This window comes from Trachurus trachurus (assembly GCF_905171665.1).
Source record: "Trachurus trachurus genome assembly, chromosome: 9".
Taxonomy (NCBI): Eukaryota; Metazoa; Chordata; class Actinopteri; order Carangiformes; family Carangidae; genus Trachurus; species Trachurus trachurus.
The window spans coordinates 20,622,361-20,650,110 of NC_139895.1; the positions used below are offsets into that span (position 1 = coordinate 20,622,361).

The 27,750-nt window shown below is 39.8% G+C and overlaps 3 protein-coding genes across 3 annotated transcripts in view; all 3 read left to right on the top strand.

Moving 5' to 3' along the window:
- Positions 1–891: 891 nt before the first annotated feature.
- Positions 892–6,125, top strand: LOC310991010 (putative defense protein 1; the record flags this gene model as incomplete). The annotated part of the gene is made up of 5 exons (XM_083978578.1): positions 892–896; positions 4,103–4,203; positions 5,223–5,338; positions 5,581–5,690; positions 6,095–6,125. 5 exons carry the CDS (start codon positions 892–894, stop codon positions 6,123–6,125), a joined length of 363 nt encoding a protein of 120 aa, XP_083834704.1.
- Positions 6,126–12,068: 5,943 nt separating this feature from the next.
- opn4xb (opsin 4xb) lies at positions 12,069–17,885 on the top strand (the record flags this gene model as incomplete). The annotated part of the gene is made up of 9 exons (XM_083978431.1): positions 12,069–12,232; positions 14,087–14,220; positions 14,346–14,549; positions 14,781–14,952; positions 15,048–15,209; positions 16,369–16,476; positions 16,670–16,844; positions 17,087–17,233; positions 17,478–17,885. 9 exons carry the CDS (start codon positions 12,069–12,071, stop codon positions 17,883–17,885), a joined length of 1,674 nt encoding a protein of 557 aa, XP_083834557.1.
- Positions 17,886–21,723: 3,838 nt separating this feature from the next.
- The window catches only part of pdlim5a (PDZ and LIM domain 5a), a 63,717-nt gene continuing 57,690 nt past the window's right edge, over positions 21,724–27,750 (top strand). The window contains exons 1-2 of the mRNA XM_083979320.1: positions 21,724–21,838; positions 22,793–22,878. The gene's annotated coding sequence lies outside the window, so the exon portion shown is untranslated. The remainder of the gene's footprint in view (positions 21,839–22,792; positions 22,879–27,750) is intronic.

Consider the following 27,750-nt stretch of genomic DNA (forward strand, 5'->3'; position numbering starts at 1 on the left):
CATTTTGGAAACAACCGACCTCCAGTATTTACCTGTAATTGTGATCTGATGAAATGCTGCAAACGCTCATCAGCAGCCCACACAGATATAAGAAAATTCTTGTGCCACATTACATACTGTTTTTAAACAACAAGAATGTGTTCAGTAGAAGAATAGTCCCAGAGACACACTGAATACTGAATGCTATAATTTTCTTTTTACTCTCCCCTGTTGCCTGTTTTTATTGCAGTGTTGCCCTTTCTGGAGGACCTTTCAATCACAGGCAAAGCTACAAGATTTGACATTATATTTCAAAACATTCTGGTTGTTCTGTGACAGCCATGTGGCTCTGATGTTTTTCTATTACAGTTTTAAAAACAGGGCAGTTTGATGCATTTTCCCGAGCAGCATGTGGACTCCTTGAACCTCGACTTGAAGGTTAGAGATTGCTCCATTTACTGTACAGAGAAGACAGTGTTACAACATCTGTATTGTGCTTGGGTGAACCCTTTCACTTGTGTTGAAGATGTACTTTACGCTCCTGGTCACAGTTCAGTCATAGTTAAACAGAAAGAAGGACATTGTCTCACTTTAATTCAGCTCACAGCTCCATCATATTAATGTGACTATGTCACCGACTGTGTTGCTCAGTGGAATTTTATATTGAATTTTATTCGATTGTTCTGCTGCTGTTGTTCCCTCCTGTCACTTATAACTGAAACACACACAAGAACATGTGCACGCATCCACATAAACACATACACAAGTGTCCCCATTTCTCTGGGGCGGTGAGTCCAATGATACATTTCTACACCTGAAACCAGAGTTACATTAAAAACATACAGAGACTCCACACCGACTGATTGGCGAGGGAATCCAGCTGTTTGCTGTAGGTGAAACCTTTTAGTCATAATGAGGTCAGATCCCCATTTGATCACAGTTTAAGATTAAAGGTAACCTTCACTATAAACCTGCCCTATGCAATTCACTCATGGTAACGATCCAGTCACATGACTAATGGGTTATAATTTGGTTTTATGTGGTCACACTGTACGTTCTCCACTGTACCTTTTTTTTTATTAATGCCATTATCGGAACAGTTACCTAAGCTGCACCCTAACCCTAATCCAGTTTCTCACTCTGGTGGTTTCTCTGCTCGACTTGAATACCATAGAAAATCATATTACATACTAGCAGGAGCTGTATAACCTCGTGCTGCTCTAGTTACAACTATAATTTCCCCTTACATCTCATGCAGTCATGTAGATGATTTCGGACACAACCTCAGTTCCCTCTCTTTAAATGAACACACTGGCTCCTTTGAGTAGAGCAAATGAAAACTAATCAAAAAGCAGTGACAATTGAGTTTTTCAGCCGTGTTGAAAGAGATGAGATTATAAAATCAATATATTGGGGAAACAAAAGGATTAACATAATGAAGTGAAAGGTGGAGGATTGATTGTATTCTATTTGCACTTTTTGCTATGGCTGTAAAAGACGGACTGGGAGAACTGGATTAAAACCAACAACTGGAACACATTTGACATCCATTAGACATATTATCAAACTTGCGTGGAAATGGCCGTGCACCTTCTGCTGGTTGTTGTGCGTCTGTACTGAGTTGTTGAGCAGATTCAGAGTGCCTCAGGCTTTAACTTGAGGAGATGGATGGAAAAATAACAGGAAAAGTCACTTGACCTTTGTCTGTGTGCACAGTTCTTTTCTTTTTTCTTTTCCTTTTTTCATTCAGCCTCTGCTCACATCAGCTTTTAGGAACTGCGTTACCAAACAAGGGAATGTTATGTTGAATTTTTTTCCTCATGTTCAAGACCCCTAACATAGCAGACTGCAGTTAGGGGTGAAGGGGAGGAATCAGATTCAGTCCTACAAAAAAGCCATTTGTGTAACTTGAATCATCTCCATTGACCTCGGCCTACCTTTCATTGTTAAATCAGAGAAATGCAAGTACACCCCTGTTTTTCTCTTTGATATAATTTCAGTTTCATTAGTTACCGTCTTTGTTTCTTTCTGGTTTCTCATTTTAACTACCGTTCTCTTCACTGCGACTGTGAAAACGCCAACTGGAAGGTGTGCAGTAACAAGGAGAACAGAGCGTTCTGTTACAAGACCAACCCACTCTGAAAATGCATGGAAAATGAATAAGTTAGCATGTGCCCCATCAATGATTCAATTAAGGAATCAATGATTGATTAAGCTGGAACAAAACATTATCACTCAATGTAGCCTAAAGTCAGCCTGTAAAAATGATCGAACTGCTACAACTGTGACGCATGGGCCATAATGCTTCTTAATGTAACTTGTAACATGTAGCCCTCAATAAATGATGAAAGAGGAGAGCAATGTAAATTTAAAGCGATAGGAGCCAGACAGAAGGTATTCTTCTCAGGTAAATGCAATCCCCACAGCACTGAGTCCATCCATATTACTGTAAAAGTCTGCTTCCTCCTCATGGCATTGAGTTCACACCAGCTGTGAGATGTGCTATTACATGTAAAGCAAAATGTACATAAATATTCCACAGGCATCAACTGTGACATTAATCATCAAGTCAAATCAAGTATTTACCTTAAGTGATGCCTGCGTGACATTCAATAGTTTTTTAATCGTGTCTTTATTCTTGTTTTGTTGCAGACAAATCCCCCTTTCTTTCTTTTTTTTTGGAAAGAAAAGATTAAACAAGTTTTAAGAAGACAGAAAGACACAATCAACTCCTGCACTGCCTCACTCAGAAATACACAAGTACTACTGCAAATGAGACACTAATCCTTTAAGCACAAAGATTACACATGTGCATGAACTAAGAGGAGGGATATTTTTTTACTCTGAAACCCTTTTAGGATGAATGCAAAATCAGAGACTCAAGAGATTTTTACATACAGACATTCTGAGCGATATTGTTTATGCTCAGTATATGAATGGATGAAATTTAGCACTGGACTGAATCATAACATATTGATCTCCAAAAGTGGAAGCCATGCCATATTTTAGGTGGGCCTTGAGTGTAACGTGACACAGGGTCTGATTGAGGACACGCACACACACACACGCGCGTGCGCCAAAGACAAGCAGGAGAAAAGAACTCAGACTCAAACCAGTGTAGAAATATAAATCTTTTACTAATCATGACAACAGCGCATCAAGTGTCATCCACAATCAGGAGCAAATGACACTGGAATGTGGTTTTTATACATCTGCTATACTTGAAAACTATCATGCTACTATAGCTTTAACTTTCACTATGACCTACCCAGCTCTAGATAATGTTGTTTTTTATACATTCCCTTTAAAGTACTATAATGTAGGCTAGTTGATTGGAAACTTGAACCTACACCATGTGTTGTGGCTCAACATACTGTATGGAAACGCCACACATAGCTGTCTGTCAAAAACACACCAGTTAAATATTATATATATATATATAATTGTTTCTGAGAGATGTGGTGGTGCTGTACTGTTACCCACAGTTTTTCTTCAAAGTTCAAATCTTTGCTCTGTTTATTTGACAAATGGAAAATGTGCTGAGACATGAGGCGTTGAGCGTGAGGTTTGGCTCTGAGCAGGGGTTCTGGAGGATTAAACTGCTGCACTTTTCTAAACTTGCATATTATTTAACATAATGTACAGCCAGCAGCCCACGGCAGAAGATATATACTGCCAAGTCAGAATGTTCTCCTGTGGCAAATGCTCGCATTGTCATAGGATGATAATAATAATCCATCCTTTTTGTGACTTTTTTTGTTGTTGTTTTGAGCTGTGTTGTGCATTTAATGGCTTTCATAATTTTAAAAGCTGCTTTAGGTAAATGTTGCATTTTACAGACTACGCTTTCTCTTCCTCGCTCCAAAACACAAGTTATACAAATTACAGCATTAACCTTTGCATTGCCCTGAAGGATATGACATTGAGAGAGTGCATGTGAAATGTGAAAAATGAGTTGTTTTTGTTGTGTTACTCTGCAACAGTATCAGTAATATTTCCTGGCTCACTCCTGTGCAACATTATGAAACGCTTCTTTCAATCTGCAGCAGCTTCTCATTCAGCCTGATGGAGTTGTTGCTGCCTGTTCTCCTTGAGCGTCAAGTGCTGTGTTTTGTCGGTGTAGCCATCACAGCGGTGCTCCTACTGGTGCCTGCGAGGACATGCTGCCTCACTGGGCCATTGGGGTGATACCTCAGACTTCACCAACAGGTCAGCCCATTACAGGTAAGAAGTCATGGTTGCTCTAAGACAGGGGTCTTCAACGTTTTTCAGGCCAAGGACCCCCAAAATGATGGAAAGATGGAGCAGACTATATTGTATGAAATTGTGTTTTATATTAAACTACACATGTTTGTGCATTGGATACTAAGCTAATAAAGGTTCATATTTGAAACACGGAAGCTACAGTGAGTGGGGGGGCGTCCCAAACAGACCTTGTTAACTGATATCAATGCCAATATCGACAATGTCTGTCAACTGCATGGTAATTATGCAGGCTATTGAAACTGACGTTTTTATTTAAAAAAAATGTTGCGACCCCGCTGTAGTACATCTGCAGACCCTCTGTTGAAGACCTCTGCTCTAAGAAACAATACAAACGTTACAGTAACTATAAAAAGCTTTTAAAATCAAACATAAAAATAATAAATACAACAACAGGCAGATCAATGTGGATGTATTATTCATTTGAAGCAAGAAGATAAATAAAGTGAGTGAACATTTGCAGTGCTGAAATTGATCAAATTTCTAGAATTATTTTTTACATTTGACACGGTTGGGAAATGTATCATTTTTCAATACAAAAAGATAATCGCTGGTTTGAGTAATAGTATTAAGAGTAATCTTCAATTTATGAGTTTTAGTCTGAGGGATTTTATTCTTGTTTGAACACAAGTCTCAGGTTCTTCTGCTCTACTATGTCTATTTGGGTTTTCTGTGCTGTCTTCAGATTTCAGAGCAACGTTACACATTTCAAATGTCAAAATCCTGTTAAGTGAATATTAATGTTAATTTTGACAGGAGAGTAATATTTTTTACATTTTTACATGTATTCCTCTCTTTTTACTGATATTGATTTGCTATATAGCCTCATTATTATATTTTTCTTATTCATACTTTAAAGGCCAGGTTTTATACTAACAACTGTCTGTTGTGAGATTGTTTTATTTGAGTCCAACACACCAATATTTCAAAGATAATTTCTGTTTAGTATCATGTGAATGTTTGTGTTGTTTTGTGTGCAGTGACCATCAGTGGACCAGAGTACAGCGGTGTGCTGCTGGAAGCCCAAACAGGCGGTGGCACTAACACCCTGGGGAGCTGGCAACTACTTCCTCCTCAAGACACAAAGTTTCTTGAGGTCACTCACATGCACTTAAAGCTGGTAAGTGCTAAGAGAGGATATGATGTGCATGTTCAGGACCTAAACAAGTGCTAAACCACAACTACGTAATATCCCAGATGGCCTGAAGTCCTCCAAATGTCTCTGTCTCCTTGTCTCAGAGAACTTCTGTTGTTGTTGTGACTTGTTTCATAAGCAGGTTAGACATTTCCAGGAGGAGCCTACAGAGGCTGAAAAGTGTAAATGCTTTATGTTCATGGTGCTCAGGGACTCCACAAGGTGCTGTAACTCATTCCAACACCAACCTGAAGGGCAACGTTACCCTGTACAGATTAATAGCACCTAACTCTCCAAGCCCTGTCCACTTCATGTATAAGGGAGGAAGACACTTTTTCATCTGTTCTTTCCATTACAAACATGAAGCTACATAGATCACACACAGTCATGTCCGTAATAGCAAGATTTTCCAAATGGCTGAAGTCTTTGCAAACCTTGTGCAGTGTAACTAAGTAGGGTGCCATGTTGCAGGAAGCAGCATTTTAATCCAGGAACCTCGGAGGAGATTAGTTTCTTTACAGCTGTATAAACATGAAACATTGCTGCAGTATTACTTTGTGTTTCAGGGCCACGGTGGCTGAGCAGCACACAGTCCTCTGGGTTAATGTGAAAGCCACCACTCTGACATGAGGTAGGTACGGCAGGGTGACACATGAAAATAATTTCCAGGGAGAAACATTTGAGATTATTTGTCTTTATCCTCTGTTTCTCAAGAAGGTCTCGGTTTGGCAGTGAGTTCAAAGGCTGAAGTAAAACCTCTGCTGCTCCTCGTCATAGATTTTCTGATGTTTCAGGTGCTGGGGGTCTGTGATGTGAAAAGAAAATATTTCCAACAATTTATTTGAACACTTTCTATTGTATGCTGTGAAACGATCCTTTTTTGGTCTCATGTCAAAAAGCAGTGGCATATTTTTCAGATTTAGCTCTTGAACTTGTGAGCACATACTAAATATCAATGTGCTCCTTCCTTAAGTAATACTTTACCCTGTTCCTCTTAACAACAGACTTGTATCCACTCGCTCACCAAAGACATCAATTTTAAATGCACCTGGGCTGAAAATGCATCATGCAGTCTCATCCATAGCTTCTAGAGTATGAATATAAGAAGACAGGGTCAGCCGAACCACTGCCACTCCTATTATAGTTAAAGCAGATATCAGTGGAATGTTTTTGTTAATATAAGTCCTAAATAGTCCTATTTTCCGTCAGCAATCACTTACATGAAGTATTTCAGCCTAAACACGAGTCTCTCCGTCACTCTGCTCTGCTGTAACCCGAGGAGAAAATTTTCCTTGTGGGATACAAGTGTTATCCAATGAGGAGAGAGAACGGCATGAAGGGCTGTGTGTGCAGCCAAGGGATGCGCGTGAATGTGGTGACGTAGCACGAGGACCAATTGATGCCTGACAAGGGCGGGGGCTGCTAACTCATGGTGCGTTCAAAGAAACTCGTACTTTGTGTTTTTCCTTCCTGTGAAGTCATACCAGTTCGATCTGGTACGAGTTCACGGGTCGGAAGTTACGAGTGGCCGTTATAGGGAACTTTCACAGACAACAGGATGGTAAAAACACGAGCTACGGGTTACCTGGAACGCTACCAAGTCGTAGTTGTGACTTGAAGCTGTAACTTACGGTTTCAAAAGCCTGCCTTGAACGCAGCATTAGCCGAAACGGCCGTGAAGCTGATATCTGCTTTAACACTTAGCATAATGATGTAACAGCAGACAGGGTGCACTCTTGTTTATTCTTACTGAACTGAATCCCTGATATCTGAACTATGGCAAAATGTGTCTGTTTTGTGTAATGAAATCTTATCATATATTATCATATCTTATCATATATATATATATATATATATATATATATACTGTATATACTGTATATACTGTAAATATATATATATATATATACTGTATATACTGTAAATATATATATATGCTGCTGCTATACTAATAATAATAATATTATTAATATTAACAATAACAACCCAGAGAACGCAAAACAAAGACAGAGAGAGATGGACAGGAATAGTCAGGGCTGTGGTGGTGTGTTATTGACTGAAACTCATTCCACTTATCGAAGAGCGTGTTGTGACCTGCTTTTTCCACATGGTTTGATCTATAACCCAGATTCCTAGTATGGTAGTTAACAGAAATCCAGGCAAACACCAAAGAGGCTTAAGACATGCATTACATGTGAGATTTAAAGCCCTTTACCATATCCATCATTTCCTGTTTGACCCGCACTTCTGTGCTTCACATGCTGCTGCGCCTCATACAGTAACATCTGCGCCTGGAACCAGGGAGGCAAGTGGATGTCTAAAGCTGCGTTTTTTTATCCACAGACTGTTTAGTGTGACAAACTGCACATCATCACAATGAACCTCATACAACAAGTGCAATTTAAGATCGATAGCTCTATCTAAAAATACATGAAAGCAGCACTGACTGAGCCTTAATACTTTAATGATGGCATTGAAATGCAAAACTTGTGTTTGCTTGGAAAAATTCAACTCCTCTAACAGCTCCAGTGCAGCATCCAAACTAAATTGAAATCTGTTTTTGTCAGTGAAAGGCTGATTTTGTGACTCAATCCTCCAAAGCCAAAATGTTTCAATTACTCTGCAGGAGGTAAACCTTGTATGCTGTGGATAGAAAGAGTCTATTCTTGAGAGCATATAGACCACATGTTATTGTAAATACATTGAATTAGCGGCTTGTTTCCTCTCTCAGAGGTTAATATTTAAGTCTGTTTTTAACTGGCAGGACATCAATACTGTAACAACAGATTCAATTAAACTTTGGTGGGAAGTTAAAACATGGTATGTTATGGTTAGTTTTTCCACTTTCCACCTTCTGTATTCACCCTAATGCACTTGAGTAAAAAACAAAAAACATCTGTTAAATGCATCCCATTTAATCTGGATTAAGAACTGAGCCAGTAGTCGCTGCTGCAGAAGCCACTTCAGGGTAACAACAGACACCTGACGTATTTTTTGATGGCGCCCTGTACAGTATCTATAACTTGTTTGCCCCTGTGTTCTGATCTATTGATTTCTGACTGACTCATGTGCCAGAGGACGCAGTGGTCATACGACCAGTACTAGTCAATAGTAATCAGTCTCTTTCCACTGTGGGCCTAAAGCCAGCTGTATCTTTAAACAGGGTATTCGAGCCAAGGACTTAAGCACCAGCACTACCAGCTAGTTCAATAGTAATTGACTCATTGACATGTGGAATGCTGAACTCCACTGTCCGGGTCATGCTCCATGAAACACACCACTGGTGTGTTTTTCCATCAAGACAAGGTCATTTATCCAGATCAGAGGGGAGCTATGTGGAGGAGGAGAACACCTCTGATGACTGTTACACCCATCAGCATTTTCAATTGTATTTGGATTTTCATACTCATGTTCTTTGGTCATTCTTTTTTCATTTTCATATTTATTGTTTCAGATAATAGACAGACTGCCGCTCAATACCATTTGACCTCGACTTCGAATCATCACTTTATATAAAGTCTCGCGTGCAGGCCTTCTGGATTACTTAACTTAACTCTTTTGAGGCTTTTGTCATCATCTCTACCAGTTAGAAGTAGCCATTTTCCAAAATAACAGGCTACAACCCAACATGTTGTGGTCATTTCGAGCCAACGTTGAAGAACTGAAGTTGCCACCTAATGACCACCACAACCTGGATGACCTGGATGAAAATACACAGACAAATCATCTTGTGGTACTTTACAGACCACCTGACACTCATTCACAGTTTTAGGAAGAAATTGATTTGCCTACTACCAGTTAAACTCTCCAAAGACCTGTGACCAATCTTAAGTCCATAAACACCAAACATTATTCATTTATTCAAACCTTCTTTCTTTCTCAGTATGTTTTTACGTAATGTTCGTTGTGATGACATAAATCATCTTTTCTGCAACCAGCTGCGTACATCTGAGAGAGCTGAGAGCAGGATGAGGAGTATGACTGGCCTCTTTCATCTTTCTCTAATCCCTCTCTAACTTAAGCTTGTTGCACAGACTGCACTAACATGAGCCAGCCTTGTAGCCATAGTCAATGTGAAGCAAAGCAATGTCAAATTTCACTCATTTTGTGTGACTTTAAGACAAATGTGCATTTCAGCGTTTGTCTAGTTATTTTGTATCAATTTGTATAAGCTTTTAGTTGTTAACAATATACTGTATATATTTAAGTTTTTATATTTCAGTTTTAGTAGTGTACATAAACAACATACATGGTCTCTTTTTTTTTAATTACAGTTTGTTGATATCTTGGGTCAGAAATTGTACAATATAACACTGTGCATGTATAAAATCAGTCCTGCCCTTTATGTAGATTAGATGTCCTGTTGCTTATTTCCTGTTGTGGATTCCCCTGCTTTTCCCCTGCTCTGCTGACATGTAAGCATAAACACATGTGATTAGGTTATCAAGGCCGGCAGCAGAACCTTACTTCAGTAATCCCCTGTGATATCTTTGTGACATTCTGCACAAATACATATAAACAAGTACACATACATGCACACACGGACTGACATACATGCAGGCACATGCCCCCATCAGTTCCCCCACACACACACACACACACACACACACACACACACACACACACACACACACACACACACACACACACACACACACACACACACACACACACACACACACACACACACACACACACACGTGCATGTAGAGTATCATACAAGTTCTTATTCCAGGCAGATCAAACACTGATCTACATGCATGCACAGTGTGCAGATTAAGGCTATCCCTTGCTGTAGGGGCTTAGTTGGCATCTCTGTCTAAGCTCTGCATTCTTCAACACCCTCTATTCCCTTAATCTCTTTTTATCAACATGTCCAGCACCATAAAAAGCAATGACCAGCAGATGTGGCATTCTCCTGACCCATGTCCTACAGGCAGTTATAAGAATATTATTCAGAACAATCATGTCCCCAGTTACTCTCCCAAACTGATTCCGATTCATTTAACATCACTATTAATAATTAATGAATAAGACTTCTTTTTCACGCACCCGGAGCTTTTAACAAAGAAATGTCAATTTGCCTCAAATAGTGTCAGAGGATGGTTTCATAAATCTTTGTTGCAGTGTAAGTTAATAATATGAAATATACATTTCCTGACTTATTTTTAGTTGTTGACACTAAATTGGTACACAGCATGGTAAAATACTATGATCTTGTAAATAAATTTCTAGGTAGTTTTTGAGTGTTCATTTATAATAACGTCACGTATTTGATTACCTGCCTCTGGAGCTGATGGGACGGAGTGAAACATTGGAGGTGTGTGTGTGTGTGTATGTGTGTGTCAAAGCCGTGATAAACTGACTGTCTAACTTATTAGTGGACTGACTAATTACTTGGGCTGTGATCCGTGAGGAATCTTGAAGAGTCTGAGCTTGTTAGTGACATAATGATGTCACAGCAGAGCGTGAATGGCTTGGACAAGACAACATGCACGTTTTTGTGCAGCATGCATGGGTGCTTGCGTGCATGGAGGAGGTTTCGCAGAACAGTACTCATTGATGACTGCTGCAATGGGTTGCAGACTGACTGAAATCAATGGACATGAAAGCTGATGTGCATGGATCATCATCTAGCTTACAAAGTCTGATGCATGTCTGAGCTAAAATGGCTTGCAGTGTCAGTGAACATCATGACTGTTATGTAAGAAGCTGGTAGTTAAAGGGTTAGAGCTCAGGGCTGGGCCATATAATGTGGAGGATGGGTGGGGGGTGAGAGAGAGAGAGAGGGTGAGGAAGAGAGAAAGAGAGAGTATGGCAAGGGGCAGGGTTGAGAGAGCAACGCAGAGCAACAGTGAGGGTGAGAGAGAGAGAGAGAGAGAGAGGGGTTAGGAGTTGCTAGTTGGAAAGATAATCAGAGACAGGCCACTGATTCAGAGGCTGGTGCACAGCTGGTGTGACGAGTGAAGAGGCTGCAGGCTAACACTGAGTCGACGGACAGTGACAGTGTGTAACAAGTGTGGGATATAATGTGCTGGAGAGTATCATCAACTCACTAACCCAGGAGTCAAGCGGGAAAACATTTGGACACTGTAGGTGGAGGACACACTTTGGATCTGCAGACCAGAGGGGAATCACAGAGAAAATGTTGCTTTTATAGTAGAATTTGAGAAAACTCAACTGTGAACAGCTGTGGACGTCATCTGGTATCAAACACTACGGGACAAAGATGTAAAAAAAAAAAAAAAAAGAAGGAACTGTTTTTTTTCATGCTCTGCATTTTGCTGCAGGTTTTCTCTTACTAGTGAGAAGAACTGTCATTTTGTACAGAAAATCTTTTTCCTTCTACCATTTTTTTCTCAAGATGTGAGCACACGGACTTGGAATGGATTTTACATTTCACATCTTTACAAGTGAAGGTCACCTGGTTCCCAGCACTGGATGGTCGATTGATTAAAAGAGGGACAAAGGTTCCTTCCTTTTTCTTTGGGAAAAAAACTGAAATGTGAAACTTTATCAATCTAAACCTTAATCTATCTTAATCTAAATAAGATACCATACATGTCAAGTGCATCTCTTACAGCAAAAGATACAAATATGGAGGCCCGATCCAAGCAAAATGAAATGGATTACAAACTGGTAGACCTATTGCATCCTGCCAGGTTGGCAGCCCTGACACGGTGTTTGAACCATGTGGTCCACTGAAAGCATGGAGCCTGAGAAAGCGCACACCCAGAGCTTCTTCAGCAAGGTGGATGTGCCTGACCATGCTCACTACATTGTCGCTTTATTTGTCTTTGTCATCGGGACGCTGGGCATCACTGGCAATGCGCTGGTTATGTTTGCCGTCTATAGGTGGGTTTGTGTGAGTGTTTTTTGTTTTGTTTTGTTTTTCCTCCAGCATTTTATTTTGAGTTAATGAGTGTGTCTGTTTTTTCAGTGGATTCACCCTGAACATCTGACTGTATTAGCCCTAACCATCTTTAATGTGGATCTCCCTTACTCAGAGACCCTAAGGACATGTTATAATCACTCAGAGATGTTATGTTCTGTGAGGAGCTGAACAGATGAAGGGGCAGACAGAGAGCACCATATCTGTGTAGGACTGTGAGTTTAGATCCTTAGAAATGGTTTGGGAGATATTGTAACATAGTTTGCTGCTGTTAATGTTGGAACATGTTTGCAATCTTTAATTCACTGCAGAGTGAGCATCATCTCTGTTTTAGATTAAAGGGTTTTTTCAAAAGGCTGGCGATTAACAGTAAAGTAATCTTTGCATCTTAGTATCCAGGCTGAGAGATCATCGTAGTTGCATGGCAACAAAGTGAAACATAATGTTCATGGTACAGAATCTGTACTTAAACCTTGAGAAATCATGTCATCTACTGTATAGAAAAATATTCTATAGGAGGGTCTTATTGGCCTAAATATGCATCTGCATGACAGCTACCTGTTGTATAAAATTAACAACGGGGACACAAACATCTGGTTTTGTTTTTAACCATATGAAATTGTACAGTGTACAGTATGTATTCACTTTTTTCTCCAGACAGCAACATACTGTTCAGTAAAACAAATCTCTAGTATAAGCATGAACAACTGAAATGATAAGCAACTGTAAGGTTATTGTGCATTGCTCTATAGATCAAATGTACCATGCAGTTCAAAGCAATGGTGAATCACACAGTCCATTTACAGTCACACGCAACCAGGTAATTTTAAATGTAAAGGACAATATTTTTTTAATATAGTTAGTAATTGTGCGAGAGGAGTCATTCTTTGATTGTAAACTTCCTTGAGAAGCCAAGGAAGGAAAATGTGTGTTATAGCCTATGTTGTGTAATTTGTACAGCCATTGACCTCTTATTGTGCGACTAACATTAACTGTTTCACAGAAACTGGGTCAGGGAGAGAAAGTGTGTGGGTTGGTGTACGCGTTTGTTCTGGGGATTGTCAAGAGCTTTTATATTCCATCTGTCCATCACTGTAGATAGATTAGATTGGACCTCTATTGTGTTGGGCTGATAGTTTGTGTTAACTGAATCAGAAATGCACATGATGTTGTCAGTTCCCAGAAATTCATTCACACACAAAGACACACAGTGAGAGAGAAGAGAGGGAGCTAATTGTCTGTGAGGTGAGATGTCACCCGATATGATGATTTCCTGGGGTTGAAATGAGTGTGAGTAAGTGTTCAATGCACAAACATGCACATGTGACACTTTGTCAGAAAAACACACAGTTTGTGTTCTGACAACAAATACTCACAGAAAAGGGAAGTGCGACGGTTTGGTGTTCGGTGGGGGGGCTTGACGAGCGGTCATTTTTAATCCAGGAGGACACAGGAGCAGAGTTTAATCAATAAAATACTGTGGAGGCAGACAGCAGCTCAATATGCTGCTTCATCAAGCTGGTATGAATGCAGGTTCACACAGAGTTGATTAGTTCAGTGCAGGGTTTATATCTGATTCATTCTGACAATGAAACAGTGCTGTACTGTATTGTACTGTATATAGTGAGCTGCACATACAGTACAATACATACATACAAGAGACAAGTTGTCATGGTCATGAATTGTAATAATGTTTGGTATTTGTGAAATTAGTGGTAAAAGCAGACAGATTTGTATGTGCTGAACATAGCTGTGTCAGTACAGATTACTAACCCTGTTTTTTCCCCCTGGATGTGTGTGTCTATGTGTATGGGTAGTAACAAGAAGCTTCGTAACCTGCCTAACTACTTCATCATGAACTTGGCGGTCAGCGACTTCCTCATGGCCTTTACACAGTCGCCCATTTTCTTCATCAACTGCCTCTACAAGGAATGGGTGTTTGGAGAGATGGGTACATCTGCTTTTTGTTTTTTCTAATACAACAGACTCTGTTCAGTTCTGCTGTGAAAGTATTCGATGAAATACTGTTCTGCTGCTGAGTCATTTCTGTGTTTGCATGTGCTCCTTCCCCCGTAGGCTGTAAGATGTATGCGTTCTGTGGAGCCCTGTTTGGCATCGCCTCCATGATAAACCTCCTGGCCATCTCCATCGACCGCTACCTGGTCATCACCAAGCCGCTGCAGGCAATACACTGGAGCTCCAAACGAAGAACTGCCCTGGCCATCCTCATGGTCTGGCTTTACTCTTTGGCCTGGAGTCTGGCTCCTTTGGTTGGCTGGAGTGAGTGTTGTTGATTACCGTAACCCAAAACTTGCATCACTAATATTGTTGACTCACTTTCACAGTGACATAGCCCCCCTGTGATCTTAACCTACTACTCTCTCATGACTTTACATCAAAACATGACTCCATGTGTATTTATGAGAGCAAAGTCTTAATTCAAACATACAGAACCGTCGATGTTTTACCTGCTATCTTCCTGTAATCTTGATAAATATGTTACCCTTCTAGGTTCTTATATCCCTGAGGGCCTGATGACATCTTGTACATGGGATTATGTCACCTACACACTGGCCAACAGGAGCTACACAATGATGCTCTGCTGTTTCGTTTTCTTTATTCCTCTTGGAATAATCTTTTACTGCTATCTCTTCATGTTTCTGGCTATAAGGAAGACTAGCAGGTACCGTAACTATGTATGGAATAATAGACATCATATGGCATATGCAACTTGTATATGACATTTGTTTCTCTTTAAATGCCCCTTACATCCTGCAGGGAGGTTGAACGTTTGGGCACTCAGGTGAGGAAATCCACCCTCATGCAACAGAAGTCCATCAGGAGTGAGTGGAAGTTGGCAAAGATCGCCTTTGTCGTCATTGTGGTTTATGTCCTCTCCTGGTCACCGTATGCGTGTGTCACACTGATTTCCTGGGCTGGGTAAGACTTTAATTTAATGTATGAAAATCTTTATGATGAAGCTTTAATTAAACAATCAATCTTCCCAAGGGGGAAATTTGGTTTGTGGCAGTGGAATAATAGTTGGTTTTATGAGTGTGACATTTTTGATGTTTCTGCTTCTACTTCTTCATGTTCAGCATGTTCTATCTCTAATAACACCCCTGCTATGTAGTTAAATCTGTGTTCTCTGGACAGTCAAGCCAGTTTCTTTTTAATATGTATTATTTTACATATTTTAATTAATGTATTTCATTTTATGTAAATTGGAAACTATAATTTACTCATTATTGTTAAGGAAATGGTAAGGTCAGTGTCAAACCAAATGTGATATACTACAGTATATCTGTAGGAAATATCAGGCATCAGGGGTTACTGTACATGTGATCTTTCCAATATAATTTTCTGGGCTATTTTCATGCAAACAGTCATAAACTAAACTGTAACGCGAATATTTTTCTTAGTTTTTCATTTTATTTAGTTGCATCATTTAACACGGTATCTTACATTACAAGAAAATGTAATCTTAACAATTCTAGGTGCATCAAACCATTCATTGTATAAAGAGGAATCTATATACTTCAAGGTAACTGCGCTAAACACTGTGACTTCCAGTGAGGATTGTGCGCTGGCAGTTTGGATGAAAACCTCTCTAAACTGCTGCTGAATCCTCTCCAAACTGCTGCTGAATCTCAAATGTGTTATTACATAATGTTGTGTCAATTAGAGACCAAGTATCCCTGGATGAGTGACATACAAACAGACGGTGAAGTTGCTAATCCAAACTATCACAACATTCATTAAACCACATGTCTCTCCTGGGACATACAGTAGGATGGGATGGGGTTATGTAACTCTGAAATTACAATTTTTTAATGCTCATTCACAGGGGAAAGGTAGTCTCCCACACACACACATCAGCACATGGACTTAACCACCCCTCTGTGGCAGCTGGCACATTTTGGCTAATCCCTGGCCCAAAATGCCCCTTTCATTATGTTGCAAAATATAGGGAGATAAAGGGAACTTTGAGGCCCTGTTGTCACGCTACAGATAAACAAACTGAAGACTGCAAAATGAACAAGATTATTTCAAACTAGAGTGAAGGAAAGTTTATATTCTGCTGTTTTGTCTCATCCAGACATGCCAACATCTTGTCCCCATACTCCAAAGCCGTCCCTGCAATCATAGCTAAAGCCTCCACGATCTACAATCCTTTCATTTACGCCATCATACACAACAAATACAGGTAAAGGATCACTCAGAGCCATTGTTTCACCCTTTCTTTCTTTAAATGTATAAAATACCATAGACATTTTTAAAGAAATACACTCAGAAATTGTTAACAGCATTAACAAATTGCAGTTATTCACATATAAAAATAATTCTAAAGTAATTTAAGCCTACCTGCCATTGTCATTCTGTTGTCCTCTACTCACTAGGATGACCCTGGCAGAGAAGTTTCCCTGCCTTTGGTTTCTGTCTCCTACTCCACGGAAGGAGTGCATCTCCTCCTCCTCCATCAGCGAGTCCTCTTACAGAGACTCCATCATCAGCAGACAGTCCACAGCATCCAGGGCTCACTTCATTACTACTTCCTCCAGCCCCACAGACATGGTAATTGTACATCATTTCTTCTAATGAATTTTTAAAATTAACTTAACGTTATTATTTTTTAGAGGGTTTTATGTATCTAAAGCATGTGTAGACGCAGATAGAAGGACATATTCATTTTCACAGTTTTAGCTGAATCAGTCTTTTGGAAGTCAGATGACATGATGATCTGAGGTTGTTTCAACTTGAATAATTCCCATAGCTCTGTTCAAATTCTGCTCAGTCAGCTCTGCTCTGTCCTGCAGGTACTGAGGGATGTAGAGATGGAGCCTTTGGGAAGGAAGTCATGCGATTCCTTCAGAAGCACATCATCATACAGTCAGTCTTGCAGAGGGAGGTCTTACAAAAAACAATTAGAGCGGAAGCCCACCAAGACACACACACCAGAGAAGGTGAGAAAACACGTTAAAGTGTGAAATGTAATAATTTTGTGGTTATTGAGAAAACTGCTCAGATTTTTTTCCTGATCATGCCTGGAAGTGTTTGGATCATGCTACTTTTATTTTCCTGCATGCATTCTTGTCATTATTATTATTTTATTTTTTTGTTGGTGTTTGCAAATTATTTTAGTCTTTGTGTATTTGAGTTTGAACATTTTTTTGTTGTTGTTGTTTTTGTTTTTGTTTAAATTGCTAGCATCCATCTACCATGACTGAAACATCCAGCACCTGTGACCATGAACTGATCTCCACTTCACTGACCATCGCCACTCTCCCCTTACTAGTTCTTACCAGGAGGCGGAGCCAGAGTCTGACCAATGATAGTTCAGACTCTGGGATGGAGAAACGCAGCATCAGTGACAGGCTCAACAGCCACAAGAGCGACTCTTTTGATTCCCTCAATTTCAGAAAAGCCCCATCTTCCGATCCCAGGTCACCTCAGGCTGTTCCACGCATAATTGTCATCAGTCCCACTTCTGAAAGCAGCCTCATGAACCATGACAGCGTCTGCCTGGAGGACAGTGTTGAGGCAATGGAGAACAATGTTTTTGTCAGTCTGAACTTCTCATCAGAAGTCTTTGAGGCAGTGGAGCTGCTTTCATGACGAGCCCGACTACAGCCTTGTACTCTTCTCCGCTGAAACGATATTATTTATTTACATTTCAAACCACAGATCATACCAGGTTCTTCCCCAAATGCCCCAGACCTGCATCGGCTATGGATTATCTATTTGCTTACTGAAATCAATAACTGAATATTACTATTACTACTATGAAACTGCAATGCAGAAGAAAAGTTGGCATAGTATGAAACAGTATGACCTGGTTCCTGGTATGCAGGGTGCAATGTCAGACTTGGCAGGGACAGGGGCACCCTGAGGGGGCAGCATGAGTTGTAGCATAGTTTTGTTAGATCCCTCAAAAATGACAAGTGTAACATAACATATTTTCATGAGCTTGAGTGCTGAATCTTGGCAGACAGGAGTCTTCAAACTAAAGTGAAACGATTTAAGCTCAAAATGTCTATATTTCAGTTCTTTTAGATCCACACTGCAGGTTGTCTAAGTAAGGAAAGCAAAGCAATAACTTTAATGAAAAGTGTATGAAGCATGTACAGATTCTTCGATTCTTGTCTCGTGGTAGTAGTTCCTTTAGGCAGTGTGAACCTCTCCAACTTTTCATTGGCAGTGAAACAGTGGTGTAATGAAAAAGCAAAGCAGAGCACACTGGTCCAAAAGTTGGAAGAAAAAAAAAAAAACATGAACTTTTTAAATTTTCTTTGTGATGACTTTAAATGTGTCTTGCTAATTGTGTGGGTGTTTTGCATCATTACAAATGCTCCGCTGCTCACTCAAACTATTCCTACTCATAAAAAAAATCTGAATTGTACCATTTGTCTTGCTTGTGAACGCTACTGTGTTGTTACCCGTGATGCTGAGTGAGCGTGTGCTTTAACTGTCCCTTTATAGGAAGGAAGCACCAGTGAAGTAGATTTACATACAGTAGACCGTCACCTATGACCAAAGATATTCAGTAAAGATTTTGTTCATTTTGTTTATTGTTTGTTTGGATCACCCCAGTCGATGAATGACAGCTGCTCTTGGTCCTAACTGGCCACTTATCCCTACTATAATCCCTGCAGTGAGGCTCATTTGAAGCATGTTGCAAAAGCGGCTCCTGCCTTGATTCACAAAGAAAAATCTGAGCAAATGGGAATGAAGTCAAGTGTGTGGCTGTATCATCTGTGTTTTAACATTTGATACTTGTGCATTTTGGTTTTTATGTTATGTAGTAACAACAAGGCGGAGGACATTTTGGAGTAGCGCTTTTTCATGTTGGCTCATGTGGTGATTAAGCATTTCTGTAACCAACATTTGGCACAATTCCTGTGAAAAGTAGCTCAAATTAATCCAAAAGAACAGGGATGTGTTACCTTTAATCTGTTGTCTTAACACAGCACTGGTCAGGTCAACTCTGTCGCCAGTTGGCATTTATTCAATTCTTTAATTCGTAAATATCCACACAATTTAACTGCAGTATGGTTTAAGGGAACAACTGTGGCCATAAATAAACTGTGATTTAAAGTAATTTATGGCTAATCCTCATCTAACAATGTGATGGTGACAGTCACAATACCAAAAAAAACTCTAGATTTAACTCTGCACCATGAGTCATCAAAAAAAGACAATTTATACTGGTGAACCTGAATGTTTGATTTTGATGTATCTCTGTTGTGTATTTTTAATTTGTTGTTATGCTCTAGAAAGTCCAATAGTTGCTTGTTTCCACATCGTGAGGCTGAAGTTGAATGTACTGTACATTGAGCTGTCATTATGAGTGACAGTTGGTGCAGCTAATTTTGGGCTGTAACTGCCAAATGGACTAGAGCGGCGTAAAAACCACCTCAGATGGCTCACTAAAGATCACTTTGATAGTTATTTTCTATATTACACCACATTAATTGCTATGTGTTACCTTTTGTTTTAAGTATAGCGTAAATAAATTTAGCACCTTAGAGTTACAGTGTTGTTGAAGGGGCTGCAGTGTGACTTTTGACAAAATGAATCACCCTCACCCTCTTACTCATCATTGTGCTCTCTAAATTTAAAAGTGTCTAAATCCAGGTTCTGTATCAATGTTTTTTTGTTTTGTTTTTTAGATTAGGCCTACATCTTACCAAAAGTGACTAAAGCATACAAAATGAATAGAAAAAAAAAAAACATGTTCGTCTGTCACTTCGACAGCTGTCACCCACAGGAGACCTCAGAGGCTTTGAAGGGTGAATCAACAAAAATGTTTTTTCCCTTCTTCAAAGCCAAATTTGAATAAACAAATTTGATGTAATCACGGTGAATTATTGTAAATTAATTCCTTCTGTACTGTCTTGTTGACATTATCTCTGCCATCACTTGGGTCCATTTTCCTATGAGAACACCCTGCCAGCAGGCATGTAATGAAAACCACAGCTGACTTCACTTATGTCAGGTAAACAACATTGCAGGTGGAGATAAGTTCTCTTCTGCATCTGGATCATCCCCTCAACCTCCACAGAGCAGAGTCTGTTTCATCCCCTCTCTCTGGGCTGATCATATAATTTTTATTTTCCCACATTTTTTATTTTCTTTACTGTGCTGTTTAGTTTGTTTTTCATCCCTCACTGAGGTTTGTATGATATGCCACAATTTTACCTCTGGATGCTGTTTGTTACGCTTTCGTTTCCTTTGTATTGCTGTGATAATTCCACAACTCCCGCAAGCACAATAAAGTTTATGAATTCATTTTCAGCACTGAACATGTGTTCCCATCTGAAGGGAGCTACTGTATGGGCTCAAAGTACTTTGGTAACCTGGGTTCCAGCAGTGGCTTGAATTGATGTGAATAAATCAGAAGGACATACTCATACTTTCCTGGATCATTGAGACAGAGAAACCAACTAGCCTACACTTTTATTCTGCATGGATGTGCTTTGTTTCTTGCCCAGTGTGAGCTGGGATTGGTTTGAAATGAAATATTTTAATAGTAGTTTAAACATACTGTACCATGCCATACTTAATAACTAAGCAGAATGGATCATGGTTTTTAAATTTTTAATTTTTTTTTTTTTTTTTAAATTTCACCTGTAATGATGGTAAATAGCCACTAGATGGACCAAGGGGATCGTATTTAGAAGTTATTCTCTGTGAAAGAGGGTGCTCTATTAGATAGGCGAAGAACAATATAATCTCTCATTGCCAAACATATATTGCCTGACTGGTGCATGAATGCATGTGTGACTTTCTCTCTCTCCCTTGAGCATGTGTGTGTGTGTGACAGAAACAGAAGGAGATTACACCATCATACAGGGAAGCATAACCCCCTGCAGTGAAACCAGGGCTGCTTCCAACTATAGACTGTATCTCTCAACTGAAACTGGCGATCCATAATGACTAGTTAGCACAACTGGCTTCTGATGTCAGTCATAGCCTACCAGGCTGGGGACTCGATAATCTGCCGTAACGTGGACGGATGCTGCCAACAACAGCCAGTGCACGCGCACGAGCACGAGCGCACATCTGATATTTTCTAGAGGCGGTGTTTTCGTTTAAAAATGATTAAAAAAAAGAAAAGAAGAAGAAGAAGAAGAAGAAGAAGAAGTTGAGCAATTAATGGATTTTTCTCCTTATTTTTTAATTTAATTGTTGAATATGATCGATGTCCATTAAAAAAGGCACACTGAAGAAGCCACAAAAGCAGCACAAGTCTGTTTTATTCGGAACAAACTAATAAAGTAGCCTATTTAATTTTTCTAAACGCGACTTTCAAGGGTCTCCCTCCTTCAATAGGGTGCCTGGACACGATAAAGAAGCTTTAGGCTATATCAAGCGAAATTAATTTCACGCCGCGTTGAACCAGCTCTCTGGGTCAGTGCGTAATGACGTAGTGACGGACCTGTCCCACCGAGAGCTCAATGAAGTGCTGGCGGATATCAAACATCCGGAGAGGAGAGGACATGCAGGGCCAGACGACACCGACCAGGAGCCAGAGCGACATACTTTGAGAAGTATCTGCTTCACCCACCGTATGTATTTCCTTTTTTTTTTTTTTTTTTTTTTCCCTCCCTCAAGTTTGTTCTTTTAGACCACTTTTGCTTGTATTTGGGGGCTTTTCTTGGGGTTTCCTAACGATTTGCTAGGCTGTCACTGTTGGTGACAGGTGATGCTAATTGATGAGTTGCTGGTAAAAAACAAGACAAAACAAACGGGTGGAAGAAGTCGATTTTTGAAAAAATTTCAAATGGCCTACCACTTTTTCATTTTAAAATACTTAATACATAAAAGTAGGCTACTGCATTCAAAGCCATATAAAGTAAAAAAGAAAAAAAGAAAGAAAAAAAAGTAGCCTTCTCAATCAGCTCAGTTGTGTGTGGTTGACGTCATGTTTGATAAGCTCACTTAGGTTTTCCTGAAGTCTTCATTAACAAATGAGTAGGTAAACTGCAGCTGTTAGATACTTGTAGATGAGTAATAAGAACAAAATGCACTACTAAAATGTGGTGAAATAGTTAAATGTACCTAATTCTGTAGCCTCCTGTAAATGTGTTAAGAGTTACATTTCATTATGAGAAAGCTGCACATTACATTTAACAATTCTAGGCTAAATATGAAATGGTTATCAGTGCAAAAAGTGATAAAAACAGACAAATGGGAGCGGAGGTGTCGGAAGGTGTGGGGGGCAGGGTGGTATTGATGTTTGGACACGCTTTAGTCTGGGCTGAATGGGGCAGATGCTTTGAGCTCCCCTTGAGACTGTGCTCAAGCTCTGCCTCTGGTCACAGATATATGGGCTGGGAGGCAAGTGTAATCACACACACACGCACACACGCACACACTACAGCATTTGATTTCACATTGTTTGAGGTTCCATTGAGTCGTGAGTAATTTTGTCTTCTTTTCTTCCCATTATACTGTGATCTTATCTGCCCCACTTCACCTCTTTTTCTTTGATTCCTGTGTTTATATCCTCCTTTCTGCAGTCCAACTCAGACCAGCTGCTCTCTACTAGAAAGGAAGGAAGTGAAGCTTTGGAAAGACACAGACCTCTACTAAAATACTGTAAGAGGTATGTGTGTGTATTTTTTCTCTGTTTTGTCTATGCTTTGGGGTTTATGGGTACACATTTGCCTTAAGTGGTAGGAAGCAAACCATCCATCCATAATTCATTACCCACCAAAGCCAGTGTCATGACGTTGTGGCAGATATAATGAATGTTGTCTGAATGAGGAATATCCATCATGAAAAGTTATGACAAACTGTCAGATCAGAAGAGTTTATGCATTCTGGCAATATTACACACACAAGTACACAGTTTTTGATACATCAAGCACATGCCACAAAATATATTACAGGGAATTAAGAGCTTTATCAGTGGTAAGATTTATTTTGGTCATGTTACCATGGTTTAAATAATATTTCTTCATGTGACTCCAAACAAGACCAAAACCTTGTCTATATTATAAGCTTCAGTGCATACTACAAGTTAACATAATTAGATATGTTGTAATCGTTATTTTGTTGGCAGATAGTGTACAAAAATTAATAAAGAAGTAAATAAATAAATAATGATAATAAACAGGTGCCAGTGGCTGTCAATCTACTGCCAATGTCTACTTGGATACTTGACAAAGATCGTTTCCAAAAACTTTCTTATTCATATTTTATTCTCCAAGATGTTCCTGGAGCTGTCTCACTACTTCCTGCAATTAGTTCTAATTTTTCCAGCTGCAAGTTGCTGCCCGATTTCTGTTCTGCATTGCGTTGCAGGGAAATTGTGTACACATACTGCCATCTCTTTTCAGTGTCAACATGCTGTAATGTCAAGCCACAGATAGACACGGTGCACTGGAGTGTGGGAGAAGGTTTTTTAATAAAGAGCGACCTGCTGTTGTCCTCAGATGCTGCAGTGTTTATTACACACAGTTCAAAGGGACTAAATTTGAACAGAAGACTTATTAATGATTTAGCTCATCTCACAGTCTCACCAGTTGTGGGCTGGCCTGTGCAAATTGTTGTCTCGGTCTGAGAGGTGCTGAAGGAAAGCTCATGGCTTATTCTCTGGGGTTTAAGGCTGTGCTCACTAAAGTTCACAACAATCTGCTCAATAGATCTTGATTTATTTTGTTAACATGGAAATTTATCCCTGATGGCAGTGCAACAAAAAAGGAAAGGCAGTGACGCAAGTGTTTATGCATCTGCTTCCAAATAAGAGGTGGAAGGAACGATTAAGAGCAGCTGATCCCTTAAGTCTGAGGGGTTTTGTTGGTCTCACTGAAGTGTGTGTTCTCTGTCCCTCAGGCAACATTACACTTTGCCTTTAAATGCCTCGCTTTGATTGACCCGGACTTGACCCAAGCATTAGACAAATGTACCCACATTTGTGGTTTGAGAGAGCCTGAGCGTGTGTGTGTCTGTGTGCACCTGTGTGTTCATGTCTCTGGGAGGCTAAAGCTGGATTTTTCTCAGTTTATCTTTCTTAGGGTGGACAATCGCTCGGGCAGAGCTGTCTCCCAGTCTGTTTGTCTGTCTATCTCTGTCTGTCTGGTTGGCTGGTTAGCAGGGAGGAATATTTTCCACAGTGAAAGCGAGCGGTTATAAACAGTGACTGAGCTCAGAAAGGAGATACAGCCTTCTGATAATAAGCTCATCTCTGGATTCCAGGCATGCTCCCAGTATTTCTGTATTTGGGGACAAAATGTGAGACTAACTAATAACCTGTGACTTTGTGGGACATGTCCCCAGGTGTGTTTGCACTGAATTTTAAACATTGACATCTGGGAAGATCATTATATCTCAAATCAGAGACTGGACAAAGGCAAAAGGATAAAAGACAAAGAGAAAATCACATTTGCACATGCTGCACTTGATTCCAATTTATACAGTAATCTATGAATATGTATTTTGCGGTTTGTCTGCTACTTAACTACTACTACTCAATTTATGACAAGCTGATTTTCATCTGATAACTTTAAACTGCTTGGTAAAGAAAAAGCACTAGCCATGGCCCTAACAGTGCAGTATTTACAGAGATGGGTCGGGGGATTAGTTAGGCTTATATCAGTCTGGGGTCAGACTGATTAGATGGCTAGCAGACAAATTCTCTCACCAATATAAACAACCTTACTGCAGTTATGGAGCTTTTGGTCACTCTGCGATTCATGTGCATGCTCTCACTGTAGGTTATTCAGGCTGGCATGCTGCCCATTTCCTCCACATTCATCAGTCTAACTGAAGGAGACATGAAAACATCTCCAATTTCCACTCTTCTTTTTTCCATTTAACAAAACGACTTTCCTGAGGTCTTATGAAATCAGTTATTTATGTCTGCATCGTTCTGCTTTGTTCTGATTGTGCAAGACAAAAGCAGCCCACTTGTTGCATTAAAATAACTTGTTTTTTTTTTTTTAAATATTTTGAACATTTTTAAACTTGACTGAATGGGTTTTAAACTAATTTGGAATTAATGCTATTCAGACCACAACTGCTGTCTTGGGTTATGACCTGAAATATATAATTCACCCATGAGAGAGATGTGTTGTGTGCCTCCAGGGATAGGAGCCTCCCTTTTATACACATGGATGATGCATTAAATGTAATTTAAAAGGGCAGATTATCATACCATTAATGGGTGGAGCTTGTCCCCATGTGTGTGTGTGTGTGTGTGTGTGTGTGTGTGTGTGTTTGTGTGTGTGTGTGTGCGTGTGCGTGTGTGTGTGTATGTCTGGGGGCTGGTAAGCTGTGATCATTAAGCATGTGGAGAGGTGAGCATATGGGGACTAGAACAGACCATTTGACAGAACAAAGCACTGGCAGGGTGTGAGGGGTTTCATACTATAGCGCACTCTCTATTGTTAGTGTTTGATATCATTATCCCGTGGCCCACAGATCTCCTTTGTTCTCTCTGTTACAGTTTTTGGCCATTGGCCACTTTTGACAATACAAGCAATTGGTCAAATCTATTAATACAGTGAAACAGACTGGTGAGCCCATGGGAGGACTCACATTTTAGAAATTATATCTTCATGGGACCCAAAACCAGTATAGCTGTCACATAGGGTTGGGACACTGAGATGCGACCTATGCACTTTATGCAAGCCATTATTCTACACTTTCTATGCTTTTGTTCTGCAGAGGGTTCTTTCCTTATTGTGTACACTACTTGATAAAAACCCGTTTTTACATGCAAACTAGAATGGCACTCAAGTCTGCTACTAATTCATTTTCAACCACCAGATCCAGATTATTTTCCAAACTGTACAAAGTCATAGATCTCAATGCCACAAATGTGTCTGATACTTTTAACACCAACATCCATACATTATTTTCTAAGAAATCAAGAGAAGTCACAACATGCCCTTATTTTGTAATGTCCTAAAATAATTCCTGATCTGCTCCTTTAACTAGCTCCACACCCCAATCCTCCTACACTTCCTTTGGTGTGAGTTTGTGGTGTTCTTTTTGTGTTATACTGCTGAAAATAAACAACAGTCTCGTAAACAGACACAGATGAAAACATAAACTCCTTTGCAGAAGTAAAATGGTCATTAATGCTTCTATTAGTCTCTGCACTCTACAGGAAGATTGAACCCCATTCTTCCAGTAGATATTCCCTCATATGGTGTTGATTTGATGATTGATTGATGAGTGTCCCGTTAAAAACTATTAACTGACCCTTCATGCACTGTTGAAGGGAGTATCTGTAGGTCACTGTCATAAACATAAACCTCGACTCTTCCTCTCCCTTTCCGCCCACACCTGACTTCTTGTTGTTGTGTTTACCTTGGATACGCCTGGCCTTAGGTACACGCTATTAAATGTGGAATGTTGTCTAGGAAGGAAAGAAAAGGATGTTATGTGAACTGACTTGTGGCCTGTTGTAGTGCGATACAGTTTATTAACAATGAGTTTCAGTGAGTGCAGTTTGTGCAGTAATATTTAATTCAGCTCCAAACAAGGGACTCCATAAGAAAAAAAAAATCATGGTTGTCTTCTGAGTTCATGTCTTTCAATTTGAAAGATACCTGTATCTGATATTGTAGACAAGACAAAATGGGTTTAGTGGAAAAAGTGGATTTAATTACAAAAGATTACTTATAAAGGGATAATTTTTAATGACAAAGACAAGTTAGAAGCAAGTTAGAAGAAAGCAACGGTGATAGAACACAGGTGAAACACATCTGGGTGGGTCAATGGGACAGGAAGACAGGAAGCAACCTAGCCGCACAAAGGATGTTATTTCAAAATAAAAAGGGGAAGTAAAACAAACAGAATACACACAAAAACCCAAACATTAGTGTTCATCATATTTTTTGAGTTATTATTAAATCAGCTCAGCATAGGAAACAGGGTTAATGAGTCTTCCATCTCTACTCCTCCCAGGATTTGCCCTTTTATTACTAAACCTGGCTGTGCTGGAGGGGTGCACATAGAAACACTGTGGGAAAGCCCAGTAGGAAGCTCATGAAGAGCATCCTGTTTACAAGTGTGTGTTTAATTTGCTTATAGTTTTTACCCGTCAGGAAGTTCTGCATCAGTGGTCGGTGAAATTAAATATTCATTGTGGAGTTTGAATTTTTCATCTCACTTCACTGAACACTTCTCTCTGTCTTTCTCTCTCTCTCTCTTGTAAATCTTGAATGTCCTCCATTTCTGTCCAGGCGTCTCAATCTTCCACTTTGACCCCTAACTCTTGATGATGGTATTTTGACTGTGTATTTCAGAGGATGCTCTAACTAGCCGTGCTGAGCTGCGACTTGGCAAGATGAACTGTCTATGTGTTTGTGTGGTTAGGGCCAAGAAACCAATGGGAGGAGTGTTTAATCAAACCAGTATTATATCAGTCTAAATACAAAGTCAATATTGATCTGTCTGGGCTAGAAAAGGGAAATGGATGAAAGCCAGTGCAGAGTTGCAGAATGAGGAGAACTAGCAGCTGTCT